Here is a 24,642-nt window from a genome sequence, read left to right as displayed (position 1 = left end):
GACAAAAAGAAACACATAGAGAGATACAAAGACGGAAAAAAATGAATGAAAAAAAGAGACAGAGGGAGGTAAAAAACAAACAAACAAAAAAACCCGAAGGCACAAAAGCTGGAGAAAGAGCAATTTTTCCGCACCTGGCAGCTAGTCCCCCTGGATTCCGGGAGGGGTTTCTCCAGACGCACTAGGCACTTACCTCCCCGCGCACCAATAGCAGGCTGGTCCTTGAGGCGGTTGCCATGGTCACGTTGTGTGTTTGGAGAGGGGCGGGGTGGGTAATGGGGCGGGGCGGGTTTGGGCAGGTAGGGAAGGGAGGTGGGGAAGGGGAAGGGAAGTGCTGGAGAGGGGGCGATCCTGCTGGCTTCTGGACCACCACACCAAAAGGGTTCGGGTGGGAGGCTCCAGCTAACTCCGGAGAGCTCGCAGTGATAGACCATCGATACCATCAGCTCACTCCTCACCCGGCCCGACAATGTATACTGTGAACCGGAAGAGACTGCAGAAGCTAACGGACTCCATTAGTAAAACCTCCAAGCATTGTGAGTAGCGATGATCACAGCCCTGACGAGCGGCATGTAGACCCTGGTAGAGGAAGCTCCGAATCCCAGGAGACCCTAGCTCCGGCTCCTGGGCCAGCCAAGGCCACGGCTATCTCGCTTTCTCCTTCCTCACCCCCTTCATTCATATCAATCAGCTCCATGTACAGAAATCATCCCGGTTTCTCTCTGACTTCTAAAATTTACCTCTTGGGGAAACTTAAAAAATGACGATTTGCTCCCAAGCCCTAAGATGTCTATGTTCTCCCCGGTGCGTTCCCACAATTTTTCCACTACCGGGTCGCCAATCCCAGCAGGGCCTCCTCCCCCATCATTCCTTCAATTTATACCAAAGAAAATCCTCCAGACTTTCAGAACTTGAGCTCCCTCCTGCAACTCCTCTCACAGGAGACCTTCATCCCTATATGCTGTATGGATAAAAACAAAATTGGGGGTGGAAAGGAGAGGGAGAAAGCAATGAGTTTAAGCAACTGCCTCCACCTTTTAACTCCTCAGGAGAGGAACCCATCTTTATAGTAAGTGTTCTTTCGGGAATTAGCGGCTATCCTCCAGTACCCTACCCGCATCTCATTACACATCCCTAGTTTCCTGTTGGGTGCTGTATACAATCTTTTGGGAAAAGAAAAAAATTCATATTTTCACAAGACAGTTGTGGTTTCTTATCACAATTATCAGTGGACTAATAACTACTATGTTCAAGATAGTTGCACAGTTATCCTATGCCATGTAATATATACCCTCTCTCCAGACAAGAACAATTCAGTTCAATTCAGTAAGACTTTATTAACTGTTATTGGGATCTAGACATTGTGCTATGTCAACAGGTATAAAAACTCAAAAGTGTAAACATGGACGTGTAGGAATAGTATATTTACTCTATGCAACTTACACAACCACAGTTTTGGAATCAGTTATAATAATGATTCCAAGTCAAATATACTGGGATGCTATTTTTCAAACTTTTGGAGGAAGTGCCATCATCTTACAATTCCCCCCACACACACACTTCCACTCCATATCTTCATTCCCAGTCCATCCTCTAAACAGGTGCCAAATTAATATCAACAGAACATAGGTTTGATAATATCACTATCCTTCTCAAAAATACTCAGTATTCTATTACCTCCAAGATGAAATTCACAACTGCTCAAGTTGCCACTTAAAGCCCTCTACAATCTAGCTCGAACCTGCTTTTTCCAATTTCCATAAATCTCTCCATCGCACATTCAGCATTACAAACTGCCCTATCCCCATTCCCAACTCCCCATTTTGTGCCTTTTTTCAGGCTGTCCATTTTATGATGGTATTCAGGATCACATACTTTTGTGAATATTTGACATCTTCCCTTCAAGTTTTCCTTTTATGACATTCCATAGAGACATATTTATAATGCAGTCTTTTAATATATGTATAAATTATGAAAAATCTGTATGAATATTTTACACTGAATATCTTGGTGGTTGTCCTTTGTTCCTGAGGAGGACCAAAATGACATCATTATGCTAGAGTCAAGTTACAGTATGTCCAACTGTGGCTGATCAGACCAATAGGAGCTCAGATTAGGCACAAATAGTCCTTGTGAACATTTGGGGTGAATTCTCTAAGTTTGTATACCTCATGCTTCTTTTGATCTACTTCAATTCTGCTTTGCTCATAGAATACAGCACCTTTTCTGATGCGAACATGCCATGCTGAGCAATCCTGTGCCAGTGTCTCCCATGTCACACAATCAATTACAAAGATCTTAAAAGAGACCTTGAGAGGGTCCTTGTATCTCTTCTTTTGACCACCATATGAGTGCTTGCCCTGTGTGAGTTCTCCATGAAAGTCTTTTTGGCAAGCATACATTTGGCATTCAAACAGTGTAGCTAGCCTTTTGGAGTTATGCTCTCTACAGCAGAATTTGAATTTTTAGCAGTTTAGTTCAAGAAAGGACCTCAGCGTCTCATATCTTATCCTGCCAGGTAATCTTCAGAATCTTCCTAAAACAATTCAAACGTGCAGGTGGAAGAAATGTACAAAATAAACACTCCCACTTCACCCATGTCTCATTTAAAATCTCTAGTTTCCTTCAAAACTTAGCTCAAGTGCCACATTCTACAGGAAGTCTGATCCCTACCCTTCACCCCCCTCACCTCCCACCGTGTTGTCAACACTTTCCTCAAATGATCCTAGATCTAATTAACTCATGTATATATTAACTCCTTAAGGGCAGAGACTATTTGCCTTCTTCTAATATTCTCAGCATCCACTACACTTTTGGTGCACGGTTTTGTGCATGTTTGCTGAGATGAGTGGAATACAAGAATTCTCCCTTTGGGGCCCTTGTTGCAATGTTTGGGAAATTTGGTAGATTGATAGTGATAGTGACAGATATTAAATATACCTAACATGATCATAAGAGGAAGCAAATCTTTCCAGGGACAAGCTTACTTTGGACCCTGGAAGACATGCTTTCAAGGCTTTACCTTGAGTTGAATACTGACAGGGAAAGTCATTGAATTTCTTGATGCTCTAGTTAGTTGTCTAAGACTATAAACTGTGGAGAAAGTGCCAACTTGCATTGGTAGAGAGAGTATGTCCATTTGGAAGTTCCTTCTGTCAACGAAATCACAAGTCAAGTCCCTATCCCTCTAATGATCACACTTTAAAAAGCCCTAGAATTATTAATTTAACTCTTCAAGAGTCAGATGGAACACTTGCATTGCACAAGGGCTAGAACATAGCAGAAAAATAAAGTTATTTTGAATAAAAAAAAAGCGGCATATCTGGAAAATTCAGTTACAATTTGTGTACTTTTTTAATACGTATGACCACCTGAGAAAACAGGAGCTACTGTGAAGCTGGGAGTGTCCCTGTATTATCAAGAATAAAGGGAAAGAACAAACATGTTCTTTAGTGGCTGTCCTAGAGATTGTAGGATTCAGCAATTTCTAATGACTAGTATCTGATGTAATGAGTGTGATTTACTTTTTGGCTGTGGCAACAAAAGAGACCTCTTACAGGACTATACTGTAAATAAAAGTTATGCTATACAGAGAACATTTTAAACTCCTTAGAACAAAGAAGCCATACGCATTTAAAGTATTACTGTGATTATTATAATCTGATGCTTTTTCACTTAAAACATTTTTTATCTCTGGAATAAAACAGCTGTTCTTAAATTTTTCAATAGCTGTTTTGAATAAACATTTTGACAAAACAATACAATACGTATTAGCCAGAATGCTGAATGAAACAGTCCTTTCACAGTAGGTTTGCAATATGTTGTAAACAGACCTCATGATGCAAACAAGTGAGGGAAAGGAGTATACTTTTCAAAGGCTTGGTGGTAACAAAAAAAATTTAAACACTTTTGCCATCTGTTATTCTAGAAAAGGAGAAAGGAAACCCTAATGACTATGCATTATACCTGTCACATAGTAGGCATTTAACAAATGTCTTCTCATTAATTGATGATATTTGAAAGAAGTCTGCAAGTTGATTTTATATGATTTAAGATAAGGGAGGAGATGGAATGTGAAATATTATATTTTTACTGAGTGTATATATATATATATATATATATATATATATATAATATTCTGTCCATGGTGGTCAAATTATGTTGATTGTGGAGATAATTGTGCCATCATTCATAAGAGGATAAGCCTTAGATAACCTTAGAATAAGAAAATTTCTTTAAAAATCACCTAATAGATTTTCTAGAACTATATCAATGCCATCCCAGCAAATCAAAGGATTTAGAGCTAGAAAGGACCATAGACATATATGTGTGTTTATGTGTGTATATGTGTGTATGTATCTACATTTTTAAAGATGGGAGAATGAAAATGGTTTGTGATCTTCCATGATAGAGGAAGTATTCTGAGATGAAAGATTCATTATAGTATAAACATTTTTTAAAAGAAATTATTTTCTTTTCTCCAAAGTTCTCAAGTTTAGGAAATGAGCAGTAGAAGAAATGTTAGGAGGTTTCAGGCCCCCTAATAGATGAAAAAAGTGAGGGCCAGAGAGGTTATGGGTAGTCTAATGTAATCTAACTAGTCAGGTACAGAGGCAGGCTTAGAGAAACTTGCTTTACTATCTCTCAGATATGTTATCTTTCCAGCATAAACTCTGTTTACTTCTTTCTAACTACTTGCATGTCAGAGATAGCATCAAATTATTTATGAGTGATATCAACTGGAATTTATAGGTTCTCGGATAAATATCACAGTTTTCTTTGAAAGGATGTGTCTACTTTCAGTGAGAGTACTTATGAATTGATTTATGTTTAATTGAAATGAAAATTATTGCCCATATAGTTTACATAAGCCTGAAACCTGTTTCCACAGAAATAGAATGCAGCACTATATGAAGTAAAATTGATAGTCCCATGGAATCTCATAACTAAGATGTGGAAAGGATAATTAATAGAGAGATAGAAGCATTTTTGATTCAGCATTTTTAGTAGTCTGGCTTTTGGTTTCTTTTCCAATTTTTAACTCTTTATCTCAACTCAAGAAGTTCCAGGTAATAACTTCACTAAGTTCCAGGTAAAGAGATATTTGAGGCAGCTAGATGGTTCAGTGGATAGAGCCCTGGGTCTGGAGTCAAGAAGACCTGAGTGCCAATGTAGCTTCAGATTCTTACAGCTGTGTGACACTGGACAAAACACTTAACTTTCATTTGCCTTAATCCACTGGAGAAGAAAATGGAAAACCACTCCACGATCTTTTCCAAGAGAACCCCATAGATAGTATTTGTGTGCTATGGCCCACAGAGTCATAAAGAATCAGAAATAACTAAACAACAAAACAGGTACTGTTTAATTTTACCAATATTTGTCAGACTATTTTTTTCATAACTTTAATGTGACGACTCTATTGAAGCAGTGTAGCATAGGATGATTGTTAGTTTTCAAATCAGAAAGCGTGGGGTTCAGATCTGACCTCAGACATTTAGTAGCTGTGTTACCTTGGATAAGTCACTTGTTTTCTCTATGCCCCAGTTTGCTCATCTATAAAATGAGAATTTTGGACTCGGTGATCTCTTACGTCCTCTCTAGCTCCAAAGTTATGATTTTATAATACTGTGATTTAAACCCATTCTTTACTATAGAAGATCAGAGGTACTCCCAGAGGTACTCTTTGTTAAACTAAATTTAACTTCCAAAATCATCTTATAATCTTCAGTTTCTAAAATATCTCAAATTGTAGTGTCTATCATTGAGAACTGTATATTTGGCACATCACTCATTGTAAAAAAAAAAAAGTTATAAATTCAGTGTTTTACGTTTCATTGTCATTTCTTTCCTTTTTCACCACAGTTAACAGATATGAAGTAGAGTGCCTCATAAAATTTTTTCATACCTTTCTGGGAGAAACAGCTGAGAAACAAGGTAGCATTGGAATAGATCGTAATACATTTCGAAACATCCTGCATATTACATTTGGAATGACTGATGACATGATTATGGACAGGGGTAAGAAGACGTAATCAATCAATATTGACCAAATCCTGCCAAAAACAAGACTTGAATGGCTTTAGAATTTAGGAGGTGTTCTATATAACAAAATTAGCATTTGATGTTTCAAATTTCACTTGAAAATAAGCTTTAGTAAGTCACATGTACAAAGACAAAAACATTTCAGCAAGCATTAAGAACAAGAAAAACTGTCATATCTAGTTTTGCCTCATTTCATAGGAAAAATCCTAAAGTTCATAAAATGTGTCATTTATGTCATATTTCTATTTAATAAACAGCTTATTTTTTACATAATTTGTTTTTAAGGAATTTTAGCTTTTCTCTTCATCATAGAAAATATGCTGTATTCTTGCATAAAAGATTACATATAAAAATTACAAATGAAACGTATTATTTAATAGACATAAATTCCCATTATGACTATGCAAATATCTATAGAGAAATTTGCTTTCTATATGTAACTAATTACATCAAATTTCCAAAATTTTCATTTTATCACATACAGAGAAAATTCAAATGTATGGAAAATTTTTTACAAGCTTTGGTAGTCTCTGACAAAATATTATATTGAAAAAATGTTCTAAAAAGAAGTTTTATGGAAATAATTATATTTATATCAAATTTTTCTTTGTAGTATTTCGTGCTTTTGACAAAGATAATGACGGATTTGTGAATGTAACAGAGTGGATTTCAGGATTATGTATATTCCTTCGAGGGAGTTTGGAAGAAAGAATGAAATGTAAGGTTTCAGTGTTTGATTTACAAATGGTTGTTTTCTAGATTTTGTGCTTAAAATGTGTAAAGATTGTTTTACTTGGAGTTATCTAAACTGTACCCAAGCAAAGGTTTCTGGTGGCACTCATTTCCTTCGTATACCTTTCCTTTGAAGTCTGAGTTTCTACCCTATTTATTGTAATGAATATTAATCAATGACGGTGAATAGATAATGGACAATAGAAAATCAAGAAATAGAATTTTTATTTTATTTTAATTGCCTGAAAATTACCTGCATATTTGATATAGGTTCATGCTAACTATACATATATGTATGTATATATACACATAAATACACATGTTATGTGTGTGCATATGTATATATGTCTGTATGTGTACATATGTATATATATGTAAAATTCAGATTATTTCATTGGATGAAAAGCATCATGCTATTGTGGGTATAATAGAAGACAAATACCAATAGAGTATTCAATTTAACTTACCCAATAAGTATTTATTAGAGAGGTTCTATGGCATAATGGAGAAGAGACCCAGATTTAAATCTCTTCTTTGATATATATTGTCTGTAGGACCCTGGGCAGCTCACTTGACCTCTTAATGCCTCAGACAATTCTTGTTATTGTTGTTCAGTCCTATCTGATTCTTTGTGACCCCCTTTAGAGTTTTCTTACAAAGATACTGGGATGGTTTGCCGTTTCCTCCTCGAGCTCATTTTATAGATAAGAAAACTGAAGCAAACAGGGTTAAGTGACTTGGCCAGGATCACACAGCTAGTAGGCATCTGAGGTCAGATGTGAGGTCCTGTTCACTCCAAGCTGGCACTATATCCATTGTACCACTTAGCTATTACGCTGTAAGTTAGAGATGAATCAACTACATGTATTGGTGCAAGGAGATTTTAATCCAGGGATTTTCTCTCATTGATAAAATCACAGATCTTAACTCCCCCAAAACTTATTTTGTTAAACCACATCACTTAACAATTGTGTTCAAGATCAATATTTGACTTGCACTCTACATAGTTTAATTTCATGGTAAGGCACTTTAAAATTAGCATTCATTGTGGTGCTTTTTTATTAAGTTACTTATAGCTGATTCTAAAAAATATATATTATTCAAAGATTGAATCCAAACATTTTTGCATATGAGTTCATCATATATTAACTTCATATCATCTGTGTTAGAGGTAAGGGGAGTGGATCGAATACTTGCCTCAGACTGAGGAAGACCTGAGTTATTAAGTCCAGATTCTGATACATATTGACCATGTGACCCTGGGAAAGTCATTTATCTTCTCAGTACACAGGTTCAAATCCCCTTCTCCCCCATTCCAATTCCAAATGATGGCTTTTTCACTGTGCTGGACACCATGGGGAATGATGTAATGGCTCACCTTTACATAGTGCTTTTCAGTTTAACAAAGTTTTCAGAAGCCCCATAAGGTAGGTAAGTGATGCATTTATATATTTATACAATATTATGATTTCCATTTTATAGATGAGAAAACGAAGAGACATTAAATGACAAGCCAAGGTCAAATTCCTAATAAGTGGAATAGCTGTAACTTCAATTTAAGACTTGCAGCGTCTAAGTGCAGTACTCTTTTCATTTACGCCATGTTATTACAACATATATTTGTGTGTGTTACTACATAGATATGTGCATATGTATAAGTTGATACAGTTTCCACTCTGCATCCAGTCTTCACTCTTCCTCTAACAAGTATATGCTACTTCAGAAATATTTATGGATATTTAAAATATGAAATAATAAATATTACTGTATTTAAAAACATAGAAGCAACCTGTCATGGTGAGCAGTGTTAGGCTTGAATTCAGAAAATAAGCACAAGAGCCCAGGGAGCGGCAATACCCTGACACCTCGGTCACTAGCCTGCTTCTAGCCCAAGCCTTCACAGCCATCATCCAGGAATGATAGAAACTCATCTCCTATGAAGAAGGGACCAACTACCATTTAACTGCTATTCCTAAGTAAAGTAGCAAGGCATCTTGGAAGAGTCAGGAGGAAGCATTTGCTGGCAAGTCAAACTACCACCACCTTTATTATTATCTCCTCTTGGACTGTAAAAGTGAAAGCCTGAGACCATGAATCAATAGCCTTGGAAATAGCAGTGTACCCCAATCCTCAACCCTGTTCTCAGCCTCTGCAGTCATCACTAGGGGAGAAATCATTGTGGAGAAGGGGATCACATTCCTCATCATCACCAACAATAACTTCTGATTAACTGTTACCAAAAGGAATTAGGCATAAGAGCCCCAGGAGTGGAAGGACAACCCCTCCCCAATGATCTATCCTGCTTCCAACCTGTTCCTCACATTTATCATCTGGGGAAGCAGTACCATGGAAAAAGGGGTCATCCATCTTTGTCAAATGTCTACTGACTGCCACTCACATGGACAAGCCAGCCTAGATGAGAAAGCAGGGCATGCTGAGGAAAAACAAACCAGGAGACAGTGTGTACCAGACTGATCAAACAACCACTACCACCACTGCCCCCACACCCTGATGGAGACAGCTATCCTAGGACCCTGAACCCAAGACCTTAGGAATAGTAATGCTTCCAGTGCCCAAAGTCATCATTCTGGGAAGCAACTGCTATGAAGATGCAACCTGGCAACTGTTTCACAGGTACTTTTGCCACAATTTCTGAAGATCTTGAAAACAAACCTTGCCATCAAGCTTTTGGCACCATAAAACATTTAAGCACCAGAAACCAGCATGATTTTGTCAGTGGAAATGACATTAGAGAAGAGGCATTATCTTTGGATCATGAAACCTTGCTATCCAACTTGCAGCTGAAACCTTTCATGTGTATTGTTAGTGTAATTAGATTGAGAAAAGACTATGTTATTTATATGTCCAGTGCTTAGCATGGTGCTTTGAAAATAGTAAGCATTTAATAAATACTTTTTTCATTCACTCAAGAATATCTGGGTTCAAATCCTGCCTCTAATACTTATTAGCTATGTGACCCTGGGCAAACCATTTAACCCTTATGTGACTCAAGCACTTCCCTAAGACTTATGAAGTTATAGATGGGTTAATATTTGTACTAGTGGAAAGATCCTTATACTGAAGAAATTCTGAAAGTATATTGTTCTTTATAGCTTTGTGTCACGTTAGTGTGTCACAGATAGAATAAACATGATTTATCAGGATTTGGAGATTTTATTTTAAGGTCTTTACTTCACTTATTCATTAAGCAAATATTTGTTAGGCATCTATGTTATGTGCAAAGATGGTGGTGCTAGATGTTAATATCAGTGACCCTATTTAGGACCTTTGCTAAGGACAAAACGAAGACATTTATTGTTACTTTGAAATCTAGGATACTTGACACATTTTCACTTTTTGAAAAATCTTTTGTGTATGATTTTCTTTTTCAGAAGTGGTCCTAAAATAAATTTCCAGGTCTACTCTTAACAACATTTTAAATAACATAATTTTAAATTGTATATTCTTTAACAAGGTAACTTGATATAATATACTTTAAACATTTTTTATGTTTCTTTAAGACTATCAGCTAAAAATGAAATCATACTTTATCATCTTTTTAAATGTATCACATTTTTGTGATGATAGGAGGTTGAAATTAGAGCATTCGGGATGCGATTCTAGTTTAAACCAGAAAGACAAACTGAAATAAATTTGAAAATTCATACACATACAAGAATGTAATTAGCTATCTCTCATGTCTACTTGACTTGTTTTCTATCATGTCATGTGCATTGGAACAAATAATAAATATTACTATATTTAAAATTAAGATGATTTGGTCTAATTAATTTCTAAACCATGTGCTTGGTCTTGGGAATCAAAGGCCAAAATGAAATAGTTCTGCTTGTTCCCTTCTATTGGAGGGAAACACCAAGTATATACACACAGAAATACAGAATAGATGTAAAACGTCTTCTGGAAGAAAGGCACTAATAAGTGGGGAGATTTAGGACAGGATAAATCTCCTGTAAGATGTGACATTTGAACTTTGAAGGATGCTAGTAGGGTCCTAAGTGGTGAGGAGAGGTGTGCATTCCAGGAATGGGGGACATCCCTGTGTAAAAGCACAGTGGTTGGAGATTAAAAGTAGTATTGGGAGACAAGCAAGTAAGTCATTTAGGCTTAGGGGAAAGGGCATAAAGGAGAATAATTTTCAGTAAGCCTGGGAAGACAGATCAAACACAGATTATGAAGGATTTTAAAGGGGAAGTGTTTATACCTTATCCTTGAGGTAAAAGGTAAATCATATTTGTTTTGTCTACAAAAGGTAAAAATGATTTGCTTAATTGAGAGCTTGATGGGTTTAGTCTTTTACTTTATGATTATCAATTTGGCAGCTGGTTGGAGGACCGATTGGTCAACAGGAAAGACTTGAGGCAAAGAGATAAGTTGAGAGGATATTCATCCCAGGGAGAAGTTATGTGAGCCTGAATTAGGCTGGTAGCTGTGTGAGTGGAGAGAAGGGGATGGATGTGAGATCGTATTTTTGAGGTATAATCAATTACTGGTAGTTGATTGGATATGAAGGGGTGATGAAGAAGAGTTGAATCAAGGATTATTCCAATGAGAATCCAGGCGATTAGAAAGATGGTGATACTCTCAACAAATATAGGGAAGTTGAAGTGAGAAAAGTTTTGGGGGAGATGCAATGGGTCCTTTTTTGGATGTATTGAATTTGAAATTACTACCAGACATCCATACAACATCCAGTAGACAGTTATAGATAAAAGAGGTGTTTAGGAGGAAGACAGACTGAACACATAAATAATTCTACATAAATGCAGTAATAAACTATTGCTTTTGACAGCTGATGAGCTCCTCATGAGGAAAACATTAAAAGAGAAGAGGACTGAAGACAAATCCCTGAGGCACACTCTCACATTGGTCATGAGAAAGGGATGGTGACCATACACAGGAAACTGAGAAGGAACAGCCAGCAAGTAGGAAACAAACCAGTGGAGAACAATGTCATGAAACCCCAAGGAGCAGAAAGTACCTAGGAGGAAGAAGGAATGGTCAAGACTAGTATCAGATTCCAAAGAGAGGTCAAGAAGGATGAAGACAAAGAAAAAATTAGGGGGATTTGGCAAATAAAAGATGACTAATAATCTTATAGAGCACAATTTCCTTTTGAGTGATGTCATCAGAAATCAAATTGATGAGCAGTTACAAGTCATTAATACTGAATATGGAAGAAGTGAAGGAGATAACTTGACTTTTGAAATGTAATACAAGGACATAAGTACTAACTGTACAGGAATATTTTGACAACAACACTATTCAACACATTTTGTCACAGATATTTCTTGGTGTGTTTATTTTCAGGTGAATTAAAAATGTGAATGGAATTTCTCTTGTTATTGAATGATATTTTTACAAATATTATATAGTAACACCCAGCAAGAAGGCATGGTTTGACCAAGTAGTGATGGGGAAATAGGGAAGGGTTTGTAAGAAGTTACTGATATGTTTGTCCTTGAATAATTTGCAAAGCCTCAACTGATGTACTGTTTGGCAGTGCAGGTTGTGACATCTTCATCCAAATCTAGTGAACTCTTGATATGTAACAGACTGCTTTCTCAATTACACACAAGGTATCATTTGGTAAATTTAATTATTGCATATAATTCTGTTTTGTACTGTACTTATTAGACTTAGGTGTTCATTAAATTATCAGTATGTCTTGTAAGTCTGTCCATCATTCTTCTGTTTTAAACTCAGTGATCTATTTTTTTTTTACATCTAAGAAACAATAGTTTACCCTTCTAGTTAAGAAAACATGAATTCAATTTTGGTTGTAAAATAGGTTATCAGTTTAAGACTTGGGGTCCCCCATCTTGTAGTATCACTTGTGTGAGACTATTAAGTCACCAGAAGAAGGGATCTAATCAAATGCTATTTGCCCTGCTGAGCAGCTAGGTGGTGCAGTGGATAGAGCACCAGTGCAGGAGCCAGGAGGACCTGAGTTCAAATCTCACCTCAGACACCTGACTCTCACTAGCTGTGTGACCTTGGGCAAGTCACTTAACCCCAACTGCCTCATCCTGAGTCATCTCAAGTCATCCTGATGAATATCTGGTCACTGGATTCAGATGGCTCTGGAAGAGAAGTAAGGCTGGTGACCTGCCTAGCCCTCCCTTACTCAAAACAAAGTCAAGTGCAAGTCATGTCATCATTTCTCTGAGGCATGTTCTTCTAGCAATGAAGAATGAACACACATTTGTCATGCTATTTCTGTTTGGAAAATAAAAAGACCATTCTGCAGATTACAGTTTTTTTCTCTGAAAAATCACCAAGCTGGTTAAAAAATAGAGAGATAGTACAATGGAACAGACTAGACAAAGGGTGTCTAGTGGCAATTGAACTCACTAAAGCAGTGTTTAATAAAGTAGAAAGCATATTACCTAGAGAAAAACTCATTTGCTAAAAACTGCTGAGAAAACTGGAAAGTAGTCTGGAAGAAATTAGGCTTCAACTAATACCTTACACCATACTCTTCAATACATTCTAAATGAATGTGACCTTAACATTAAAGATCATACTATAAATATTTTTTAAGAAAAACAGATCGTGTACCTCTCATAGCTATGGACAAGGGGTGTATTTCCAATCAAACAAGAGATAGAGGAAATTATAAAAGATAAAGTGGATAGTTTTGATTACTTGAAACTGGCAGGCTTCTGCACAGACATTAATGCATCTAGGATATAAGCAGGAAAGTAGTCAAATGGTGGGGAAAATCTTTGTATCATTTTTTAATGTTTTTTTTCTATCCAAATTATACCTATACCTACACACACACACACACACACACACACAATCACACAATCACTAATAGCTGTTCTCTAATAAATGAATGGTCAAAGGACATTACCAAACATATCTCAAAAGAACTGCAAAGAATTCACAACCATATAAAATGCTCCAAATCACTGATAGGAGAAAACACAAATCAAAGCATCTCTAAAGTTTTACCTCACGTCTTGCAAATTGGTAAAAATGACAAAAATGGCAGCAATATTTTGGGTAAGAAAACCATGTTAATATGTTGTTGGTAATGCTATGAAATGGTACAGCCATTTCAGAAAGCAATTTGGAATTAAGCAAATACAGTAACTAAAATGCCCGTAATCTTTGGACCAGAGACTCCATTACTACTTATGGCATCATGGATAAGAAAAACATCCTCATATGCTCCAAAATATTTATAGAAGCACCTTTTGTAATAACTAAGAATCAAAAACCAAGAAGATACACATCCATTGGGGAATAGCTAAACAAACTATGGTACATAAATGTAACGGAATACTCTTGTGTTGTAAGAAATGATGTATATAATGAATATAGAAAAAACATGGAAATATCTATATGAACTGATACAAAGTGAGGCAAGCAGAATCAAGAAAACTATACACACACATAATAACCACAACAATGTAAATGTACGTGGCAAAAAAGCAAAAGTCAAGTGGGAAACAATTAAAAGTTATAAGAAAACACCTCCACCTATTGCTTCATAAATTGGGAGACCCATAGGTGTTAACATATTGCACATTTTCAGACTATATGGATCAGTTATGCTATTTTTTTCCTCTCTTAAAAGAAATATTTGTCATATAAGATGGTCATTGGAGAAGGGTAGAACGAGAGATAAATGGGCTACTATGGTGATTTAAGGAAATCATCAATATAAATTACTTTTAAAAAATCACGAAGCCTAATGCACAATATTTGAATCTGCTATCAGCTAAAAGGTCTCTTTAACAAAACAAAGAAATACTAGGCTAAACCACTAGAAACATGGAACGTGAAAGAAGATTAACTTGGTACTTCTGATTATAAAGATGAACCTCAGCATGGCAGGGTAGGAGTCTAACCAAGTCATGATTTCCCATTCGCAGTAACCTCTCTATCCTTGCCATCCTCATTTAATAACTCAAACTGCTCTAAATGACTTTGTTCATTATTTTAACCTATACAAAAATAAAGATGAACTTTTACCTTCTGCAATAAAAGAATAGCATTTCCTATAAGCTAGAACATAAAATGTTCAAAACATGAAAATTCAATATATGAATCAATAAGTTTCAAAAATATTCATGCCATACCTCATTGGGCATGAGAAGTAGTCATAGAATATCAGTGGAGCCCTAAACATAATTGCTCTTTACTACTACGATGACATCTTAGCTATACCAAATATTCCTTACTCAAACTGCTGCTTTATATTTAATTGGGACATCAGAGATAAAAATAAACCCCAATATATTAACATAGGCCTCAAAGGAAAAAACTGACTCCAAAAAAGAAAAAATGTGGTAATCAAACTACTTGGTAGTCCTGGAAAAATTTTCTTATGACTATTCAACTTGGCTTAATGCAAATTTATCAGTTTACTATATTGAAATGATATGGGTTATTTTTATCTGAAAAAAATTTTCCAAAAATCAAGAAGGCTAAAATACAAGAGGAAATATGTTGTGAGTCTTCAAACGATGGAAGTGATAAAAGATGAACATTGTGAAGAATAGATGAATGAAGTTGAAGGAGCAGCATGGAAATACATTTTTTAAGTGATCAAATACACTTTGGGAGACTACAAAGCAGAACATTATCAAGAAAGTGGCAATGAGCTTCTCTAAGACCATAAAGGTATGGAATGTAATATGTTTCTCTAGATCCATTTCTTAGATTCACACTTGAACTTTTTCCTGGAAAACGTATGCATTATCAGTGATGAACACGGAGAATGCTTCTATCAAGAACTCTCCATAATGAATAAGTAATACCAAGGTAAATGGAGTCCAAGTATGCTGTCTGACAACAATTGAGTGCTGCAGGATATTTCACAGATAAAATACAATGAGGAACCATCAGTAGCAACATTTTAGGTTACATTAGTTTGTTCAACAACAATAATATTGATATAAAAATTTAATTACTGTGGTTCATGAGAAAGGGACAAAATCCAAAGCCATATTCAAAATTAGCACAAAAATACCACACGTTCCCCTTTTCATGCATATAACATAGAAAAAAATTCTAGCATTTTGTAGCCAATTTATAATGTAATATATATGCATACATGCATACGTACATGTATGTGTGTACACCAGACTGGATGAAGAGCTTGCTTCCTAGGATGTCTTTCTCTTCCTTTTTCTACTTAAAAGAAAGAATGTGATATCCTTCTTACTCTACATATACCACCATCTTCAAATAATTCTTTAAAATATTTATTTTCATAATTTAGCAAAGTTGTAACTTATCTAAAAATAAGTTTTATTTCAATCTTTGATTTTATGCTTTCTAATGTGTTAGTCTTATTTATAATTTACTTTTCAATATATTGGTTAGATATGCCCCCAAGCGTTGTTTTCCAGAATGTAATATAATATTTTGCAAAACGTTTGCAGTTTTCCTAGTCTTTGCACTTGAGTCTTAAGTCTATATTGATTTCTTATCTGAAATAATACATAAATTCTTTTACTGTTAGATTCTATAAATTAATGTTATTTTGAATTGATGCATTAATTTGAGTACAGTCAGATATTCGTGAGTTTTATTCTTGATTTTACAACAGTGGTTCTTAAAGTGTGTGTTACAAATTATACTAATTGTGATGAATTTGTGATGTTATTTCAGATAAAAAATGATATAGTTTGATATAAATTTTGTTTACCCAACGTACATAGTATATTAAATACAGTATTAGAATCTATAAAACCCATTTGCCTATAAGATTATGTACTAACCTCAAAATATTTCAGACTTTGAACTCACAAAAGAATTATTACCTTGAGTTTTCTGATCCCTGCATATTGTGATATCAAATTAAATAGTCAATAAGCTGCAGTGCCCTTCAGCAAAAATAATGTACTTTGAACAAAAAAAAAAGTTTGAAAATCACCACTTTAATTTTTTTTATGCTTTTATCATTGCCTTGTGTATAGCCCTGTATAAAATATCAATTCTAAGTGGATAGGTCCATATTCTCTAAGAAATAATAAAGATACCAGACAGAAATATGCAAAGAATTGACCATCTAACTTTAAAAGAAAATGTAAAGAATTTTAAGGTGAAGGAATGTAGTTATTGAAATTCTAACTTTACTAAAATTTATGAAGGTGAGCAGGAGTTCAAAAGACAATTAGGATTTCACATACAAAGATGATTGTTCTTTCACCTGGTTTTTAAAAATCATTTTCAGCAAACACAAATTTTGTGTGTATCCAGACAATCTGGATAAGAAAAAGACTTCAGAAAGATGTTCTGTGCCTTGGTACCAGCAAAACTGTAAATTCTCATCTTTTTTTTAAAATTTGGACAGTAGAGTAGAATTATATAATGGAGAGCTAAAAGAGACTTTACATGTCATTTAGTTTAATTCCATCCCTTTACAGATGGGAGTATTGTGATGCAAAGAGAGTGAATCCCTTGGTCTTGTAGTGAATAGCAAGAGGATGGATTATGAATCCATGTTGCCTGACCATTGTGCATTCTGTTACACCATGCTGTCTCACCCTGTCTATATTCCAAATCTGGCCTATAACTGTTTCTTTGTCTGAAGTGTATTTATTATGTTTATTGTTGTTCAGTCATTCAGTAGAGTCCAACTCTTAGTGACCCCATATGGGGTTTTCTTGGCAAAGATACTGGAGTGGTTTCCCATTTCCTTCTCCAGTGGATTAAGGCAAAAAGAGATTAAATGACTTGCCCAGGATTACACAGTAAATGTCTGATGATAGATTTGAACTTGGGTCTTCCTGACTCCAGCCAGTCCTAACACTGAGTCATCTATCTCCCTCTGTATATATATATTGTGTTTACATACTCCCTATTGTATAGCTATCATAAAGTATAGTCAAGATCCACAGTGATATCTGCATATTTAATTACTATTTCAAAATCACTTCAGTTAAAAAATATCTGCAAAATTCAGAAACCATAAATCTCATTTAACACATAACAAAAGATACTTAGCCTAGTGGCAAGGAGGGGAAAGGAGCAGAAATCTGAGTTTAAAATATGTGGTATTTTTTGTTTATTTTTTGTAATTTTGTTGTGTAATGTTTCATCATTGAATTAAAAGGAAGTTTGCTAAATTATTAAATATCCCATAGAAAGCCAAAAAGTACTGAACCTTTTGGGGCCCCATTGGACTGTTAAGAATTTCTCAAGAACTGACTTGAAGTATTCCATACCCAGTATTATCAGTGTAATCTTCACTAGAGCCATTCCATCTGATATGGTTTTGTGCTAAAGTTACTTTTAGCAAATTATATGATACTCAGGAGGATAGGGCTGGTGTGAAGGGAGCAGAACTATACAGTATACTCTAGATATTGCCATGGGTCTCAATCTGAACAAAGCTTTTTTTACATTGCCCAGAATAAAATGGAAACTTGAGGTTATAGGTCTAAGCAGCACCCAAAGCAGCCTGGGACCTGCTGGAGTCCTGTAGTCTGTATGTTGTTCATCTTCCACCCCAACATTGAGAAGATTTGGAGGGTATATATCAGAATGGGATACTTTTACATTTACTGAGAGGTGGTCAAGTTTTCTAACACTAACGAAGCTAGTAGGTATTGCCACTGTGGCAGATAGCATGTGGAATTGATCAAAATAGGGGGGCAGAGTCAAGCCCCAAATTCACTGTCTAAGAAAATACTGGAAATCAAGCATGCTCTGGGTTCCATTAACCTAGCCCACCCTTTAGAGAGAAATTACATATTGGATGTGATGAAAGATGATTACAGGGAGCAAGTCATATGAGAGGACAATCTCCCCAATGTAGTAAGTTTCTAAGCGGAGAGGAAAAGACTCTGTGCTAAGCTATACTTGCAGCATTAGGTCATAGATGTGTGCTTAGATGTTGCATAGATGAATACAAAACTGGCTGTAATATTAGGCTGATTGCATGAATTTTTATCTGAATCAAAATTATAAGGGTAATGATAGCTCTAAACATACTAGTGAAATCACTATGAAAATGATTAAAATTGCTAGTGTCCTAGTTACCTACCCTATGTACGTCCTAAAATTACTTAAGAGAAAGTCAATAAAATATCAACTTTATAAAGTGACAATTTGTTATGTTTTTAAAAGATTGTTTTGAAGTTTACGATTTGAATGGTGATGGTTTCATTTCAAGAGAGGAAATGTTTCACATGCTGAAAAACAGCCTTCTCAAGCAACCAAGTGAAGAAGATCCAGATGAAGGGATTAAAGATTTAGTTGATATAACACTTAAGAAAATGGTAAGCATATTATAATGAAATATAATCAGTATATTACAATCAAAACAATCAGTTGAGTATGAGAGAAAAGCAAAAAGGGGAAATTCAGTAACCATTTTGTTCCTCTTTGGTGGAGATGGGAGATAGATACTAAACCTGTGGTTTCCTTAGTATAAGGAATTCCTCATGAGGCAACTCCCTCTACAAATGCAAGTACCTCCACAGAACATAGTCTTAGAGAAATACTAAGATCATGGGGATGGCAAGTGATGTCCAGGGTTATAGTGCCAGACTGTATTAAAAGTAGTACTTAAAACTCAGGTCTTCCTGGCTCTGAGAACAGCTCTCTGTGCCATATGGCTTCTCCTCCTTGATAAAAAGAAAACTCATGTGTATTTTTCTATCATGTATGCAGTGCTACACATATGTAACACATAATGTTAGTATTGTCACGAAATCTACTATTTTCTAATCTTTTTCTTCCCTAGGATCACGACCATGATGGGAAGCTATCCTTTACAGACTATGAAACATCTGTAAGAGAAGAAGCTCTTTTGTTAGAAGCATTTGGTCCATGTTTACCAGACTCAAAGGTATTAAGAGTCCCTGAAAATACCCATATTCATTCCATAGCATTAAATGAAATGAGTAGTTGGCCATGTACAAATAAGTGTTCCCATGTGCAGAGAATAATCTCTACTTACAGGAAAGGACAAGTAGATTAGTATTTAGGGTCTCCTATTACAATGTTCTCATAGCTCATTATTATTTTCTGTAGCTTCTGAAGAACCTTTTCAACCCTAAAAAAGCAAGTATCCAAAGGAACTGTGAGACACCACAGTGGAACTAGGGTAAGACCAGTTGCCCTCTCTTGTCATATGAAATATATTTTAAGTTTCCATCTGTCAAGATGAGGTATCATCCAGGGCTTCCCATAGTCAAGTTCCTAATATGGTTTGTCTTGAGTATCTTTCTGCTGTCACTACCTGGGAATTGTGAAGTTACTTTTTCTCTAAAAACTTTAACCTTGGGATATAGTTTTTCTCCATTAGGAGCTGTCCTCCTCAACAATCTCCTTTCTCTCTTATGATTGTTGTTTTTTTTTAATGTTTCCTTATCCACTAGTTTCTCCTTGCAAATATGCCCACATCATCCTCATTCACAAAAACAAAGCCTTCATTTGAAACTCTCCTCAGTTTATCATCCTTTATCAATCAGCGAGTATTTATTAAATGCTTTCTATGTTCCAGGCACTGTGCTTGCCATGGGATATGCAAATATAGTAATGAGATAATCCCTGCCCTCAAGAGTTTTCATTGTATCAGAAGGTTATAGAATGTCTTGTTGTTTAGCCATGTCTGCCTCTTCATGATCCCATGGATTATAGCATTTCAGACCCTTCTATTCTCCACTATCTCCTGAAGTCTGTCCAGATTCATGTTCATGGTTTCCATGACACTATCCATCTCATTCTCTTCCATCCTCTTTTCCTTTTGCCTTCAACCTTTCCCAACATCAAGATCTTTTCCAGTGAGTGCCATATTCTCATTATGTGCTTGAAGTATTTAAGCTTCAGCTTCATTATTTGACCAGTGAAATCCTCAGTTAATTTCTTTAAGTATTGACTGATTTGATCTCCCTGTTGTCCAAGGGACTCTCAAGATTTTTTCCAGCACCATAATTTGAAAGGGTCTGTTCTGTGGAGCTCATCTTTCCTTATAGTCCAACTCTCACAAGTCATATATTGCTACTGGAAAAGAAAACGTAGCTTTGACTATACAGACATTTATTTGTTTGTGAGGTGATGTCTCTGCTTTTTTTTAATACTGTCCATTTTTGCCAGAGCTTTCCTTCCAAGAAGCAAACATCTTTTAATTTCATGGCTGCAGTTGCTGTCTGCAGTGATCTTTGAGCCCAAGAACATGAAATCTGACTTTCCTTCTGTTTCCCAGGAAATTAAGGGACCAGTTGCCAAGATCTTAGTGGTTTTTCTTATGTTAAACTTCAAGACAGTTTTTAAACTCTCCCCTTTCACATCCTCAAGAGGCTTTTTAATTCTTCTTCACTTTCTTTATTGTCTGTTTAATCTAACATTATTAATATTTCTCCTAGCATCCTTATTTCCGACTTTTGATTTGGCCAGCCTGGCATTTCACATGATGTACTCTGCATGTAAGTTAAAATAAATAAAGTGAAAATATACAGCCTTGTTATACTCCTTTCCCTTAAACCAGTCAGTTCCATGTGGGACTACAACTGTTGCTTCTTAGTAACCCGCACACAGGTTCTTTTGGAGATAAGTAATATTATCTGATACTCCCATCTCTTTGAAGACTGGCCTCATTTTTTTGTGATCCATACAATCAATGACTTTGGTGTAGTCAATGAACCAGAAGTGGATGTTTTCTTTTCGGGAACTCTCATGTTTTGCCCATAATCTAACAAATGTTGGCAATTTGGTCTTTAGTTCCTCTGCCTTAAAAACCAGTCTGCTCTTCTTGTAAATCTTGCTTCACATGTTGTGGAAGTCTAACTCACACAATCTTAGCATAACTTTGCTGGCATGTGAGATGAGCACAATTGTTCTATAATTTAAACAATTTTTGCCATTGTCCTTCTTTAGGATTGAGATGCAAATTGATCTTTTCTAATCCAGTGGCCACTGTTAAGTTTTCCAAATTTGCTGGCATATAGAGTGCAACAGTTTAATAGCATCATCTTATAGGATTTTAAATAGCTCAGTTGGAATTCCATCATTTCCACTAGCCTTATTGCAATACTTTTTAGCACTTAACTCCATTCTCCAGGATATCTGCCTTTACATGACTAACTGCACCATTGTGGTTTTTGGTGATATTAAGATCTTTCTTGTATAATTCTTCTGCATATTCTTGCCACCTCTTCTTAGTCTGTTCAACTTCTATGAAGTCCTACCAGTTTTGTCTTTTATCATGCCAATTTCTACCTGAAATATTCCCTTGTATCTCTAATTTTCTGGAGAGATCTGTCTTTCCCATTCTATTATTTTCTTACATTTCTTTGCATAGCTCATTTAAGAAAACCTTATCTCTTTTTGCTATTTCCTAGAATTCTGCATTCAATTGGGTATATCAGTCTCTTTCCTTCTATTGATAAAGCCTCATCAGATAGCCCTTTTGCTTTCTTGCTCTTCTTTTTCTTTGGAATGATTTTTGTTGCTGCCTCCTGTATAATATTGAAAACCTTTATCCATCGTAATTCAGACACTTATCTACCAAATCTAAGCCCTTAAATCTATTCATCATTTCCACTTCATATTCCTAAAGGATGTTTACAGAGATATATAAGGTAGCTACTTGGCACAGTAGATAGAATGGCAAGCCTGGAGTCAGGAAGATGTACTAGCTGTGTGACCCTGGGCAAGTCACTTAACCCTGCTTACCTCAGTTTCCTCATCTGTAAATGAGCTGGAGAAGGAAACAGCAAGCCATGCTAGTGTTTTTGCCAAGAAAACCCCAAATGGGATCATGAAGAGTTGGACACAACTGAAATAACTGAATGACAGTAAGAACAAGTATGAGATACATCCAAAATAAATGAGTTTCATATAGTCAGGACTGGGGTTTAGTAAAGGATGGGCAGTAATAGCACATTGTAGGAGGGGATTCAGTGACTTCATCTCTGAAGTGAATTGATCTGAGATTTCTCTCATATTTCCCAAGATTCTAAAAGCATATACTTCAATCATTACTCACTACTTTGCTATGAACTGTAAGAAAACTGGTCTTTGGATATGGACAGCATTACTTGTAGATAATTGTATATTCTAGTTTTGAAATTATTTACAACAGATAATAAGATCATTGTCTTATAATACAAAATGGATTTAGTAACTTCTAAGTACTTTCTCCCACCAGTTCAATAGCTCTTTCCCTCAGCAGCTCCTTAATTCCTCCCATTTCCCCAATTATTATAGCCTTCTTAGCAGAATTAAAACATTTTAATTGTTTTACTTTGTTTGGAAAGGCCTTTTAATTAGACTTATGATTAGGTCATCACTTGAAATGGGCCACTTTAAGAATCCTACAAGAGTTTAGTGCAAGCTATATCTAATTTTTTTCACTTTTATTTTGCAGAGACATCTAGAATTTGAAGCCCAGGTCTTCAAAGACCCCCATGATCTCTAGAATAAGGACACCTAACATCTGTGTTAGTTTCAAGACAGCAAATTAAAAAGCGCATTTCAAATGCTTATTTTCTATACTTTGTAATTTAAATAAGCATTGATAATGGTTTTAAATTTTATTTTACTTACTTGTAAACTATTATGACAGACTGAGGGAAGATGAGAATGCAAGACCAGCAGTTCTGCTTGCTGACAAAAATGATTTACATTTATTCTACAAATTACACAGGGCTATAAATTTATATATGGATCTATAGCAGCAATTTTAATTTTATGAACAAAAAAGAGGTAATGCTATCATGAAGCATTAATAGGATGAATATGAATAATGATGTGAATACCAGGTTAAAAAAAATAACTAAAACTACTTAATTCCCTTTGTATGAAAATGAATTAAGTTTGTTTTTGTGCCAATGGTACATGGATTTCTTGATTTTAATGAGTAATTCAAATGTACCTTTCCCTGTTGAAGGTTATCATATGATAATTTTCTTTCAAAACAGAAAAAAGAAATCGAATCAAGGTGATTTTTTTTTTGTTTTTACTTTTAAATTATTATTTCCTTTCTTGTCTCTGTTTCTTTAGTGCACATATATAATAAGCAGCAGGAGGAAAGATAATGCAAACAGTTTTGCTCAGATGCAAATACTGGCAAGGTGGATAGAGTGCTGGACTTGGAGTAAGGAAGACCTGTGTTCAAATCCTGACTCTCCTACTTAATAGCTGTGTGACCTGGGGCAAGTCATTTAACTTTTGATTGGTTACTCCCTAGGACTTATCTACCAAGTCATAGATAGGTTGCTCCCTGGAGAGAATTCCCATACTGGGAATCCCCCAGCTGATGAAATCACAGATCATTTGCTACTGGTATATTCTTTGTCACTATATTATGCATCTTCATCATTATAAATTAAATATATATAAATAATGAAATTATAAAATTAACGTTTGTAAAATATCATTGCAAATAATTGAATTGAATCATTTCCTGAAATAAAAGATTTATTACTTTTTTACTATTCAAATGTTTTCTTGATTTTTAAAAATTTTCTTGTGTAGACAGATCGATATTTTCTTAATAGACAATTTCTTGATACAATTATATTTTTTCTAGCAGCAATTTAAGCCAGAGTCAGCAAGTTTTATGTTGATTTAAAACTGAATGTCCTAGTCTTTAGGAGAACCAAAGTGATGCTATATATACCATAACGCTCAATGGGATTTGGAGGCAGGAAACAAATGGTTCTAATCCCAACATTAAAATTTACCTTATGATAATCAAGTACCTCCATTTGAATGCCAATGAACTTTATCAAGCTTTTCCAGAGCTATATTTTAAGAAATTACAAATGAGAACTACATGAGACAAAAGAGTTAATTATCCCAGTTTTTTAGGGGAGAAAATGACAGAATAAATAAGTAGGGGAGAAAAAAAACTAGCTACCAAATCCCAACATG

At 35.4% G+C, this 24,642-nt stretch overlaps 1 protein-coding gene across 3 annotated transcripts; it reads left to right on the top strand.

The window, feature by feature from the left end:
• The first annotated feature begins 418 nt into the window (after positions 1-418).
• Positions 419-24,209, top strand: CLXN (calaxin). 3 transcript variants are annotated; one of them, XM_072604563.1, is made up of 7 exons: positions 419-536; positions 5,866-6,021; positions 6,659-6,763; positions 18,889-19,040; positions 19,508-19,612; positions 19,798-19,870; positions 23,770-24,209. In XM_072604563.1, exons 1-6 carry the CDS (start codon positions 470-472, stop codon positions 19,867-19,869), a joined length of 657 nt encoding a protein of 218 aa, XP_072460664.1. In that variant the 5' UTR covers positions 419-469; the 3' UTR covers position 19,870; positions 23,770-24,209. The 3 variants fall into 3 exon arrangements, with proteins under 3 accessions (XP_072460664.1, XP_072460662.1, XP_072460665.1); XM_072604561.1 differs by having other exon boundaries at positions 23,135-24,209; XM_072604564.1 differs by lacking the exons at positions 19,798-19,870; positions 23,770-24,209 and adding an exon at positions 23,135-23,248.
• Positions 24,210-24,642: the final 433 nt, after the last annotated feature.

This window comes from Notamacropus eugenii, chromosome 4 (genome assembly GCF_028372415.1).
Source record: "Notamacropus eugenii isolate mMacEug1 chromosome 4, mMacEug1.pri_v2, whole genome shotgun sequence".
In the NCBI taxonomy this organism is placed as follows: Eukaryota; Metazoa; Chordata; class Mammalia; order Diprotodontia; family Macropodidae; genus Notamacropus; species Notamacropus eugenii.
Note: the sequence above shows the minus strand (reverse complement) of the source record. Positions and strands in the feature narration are given on the sequence as shown.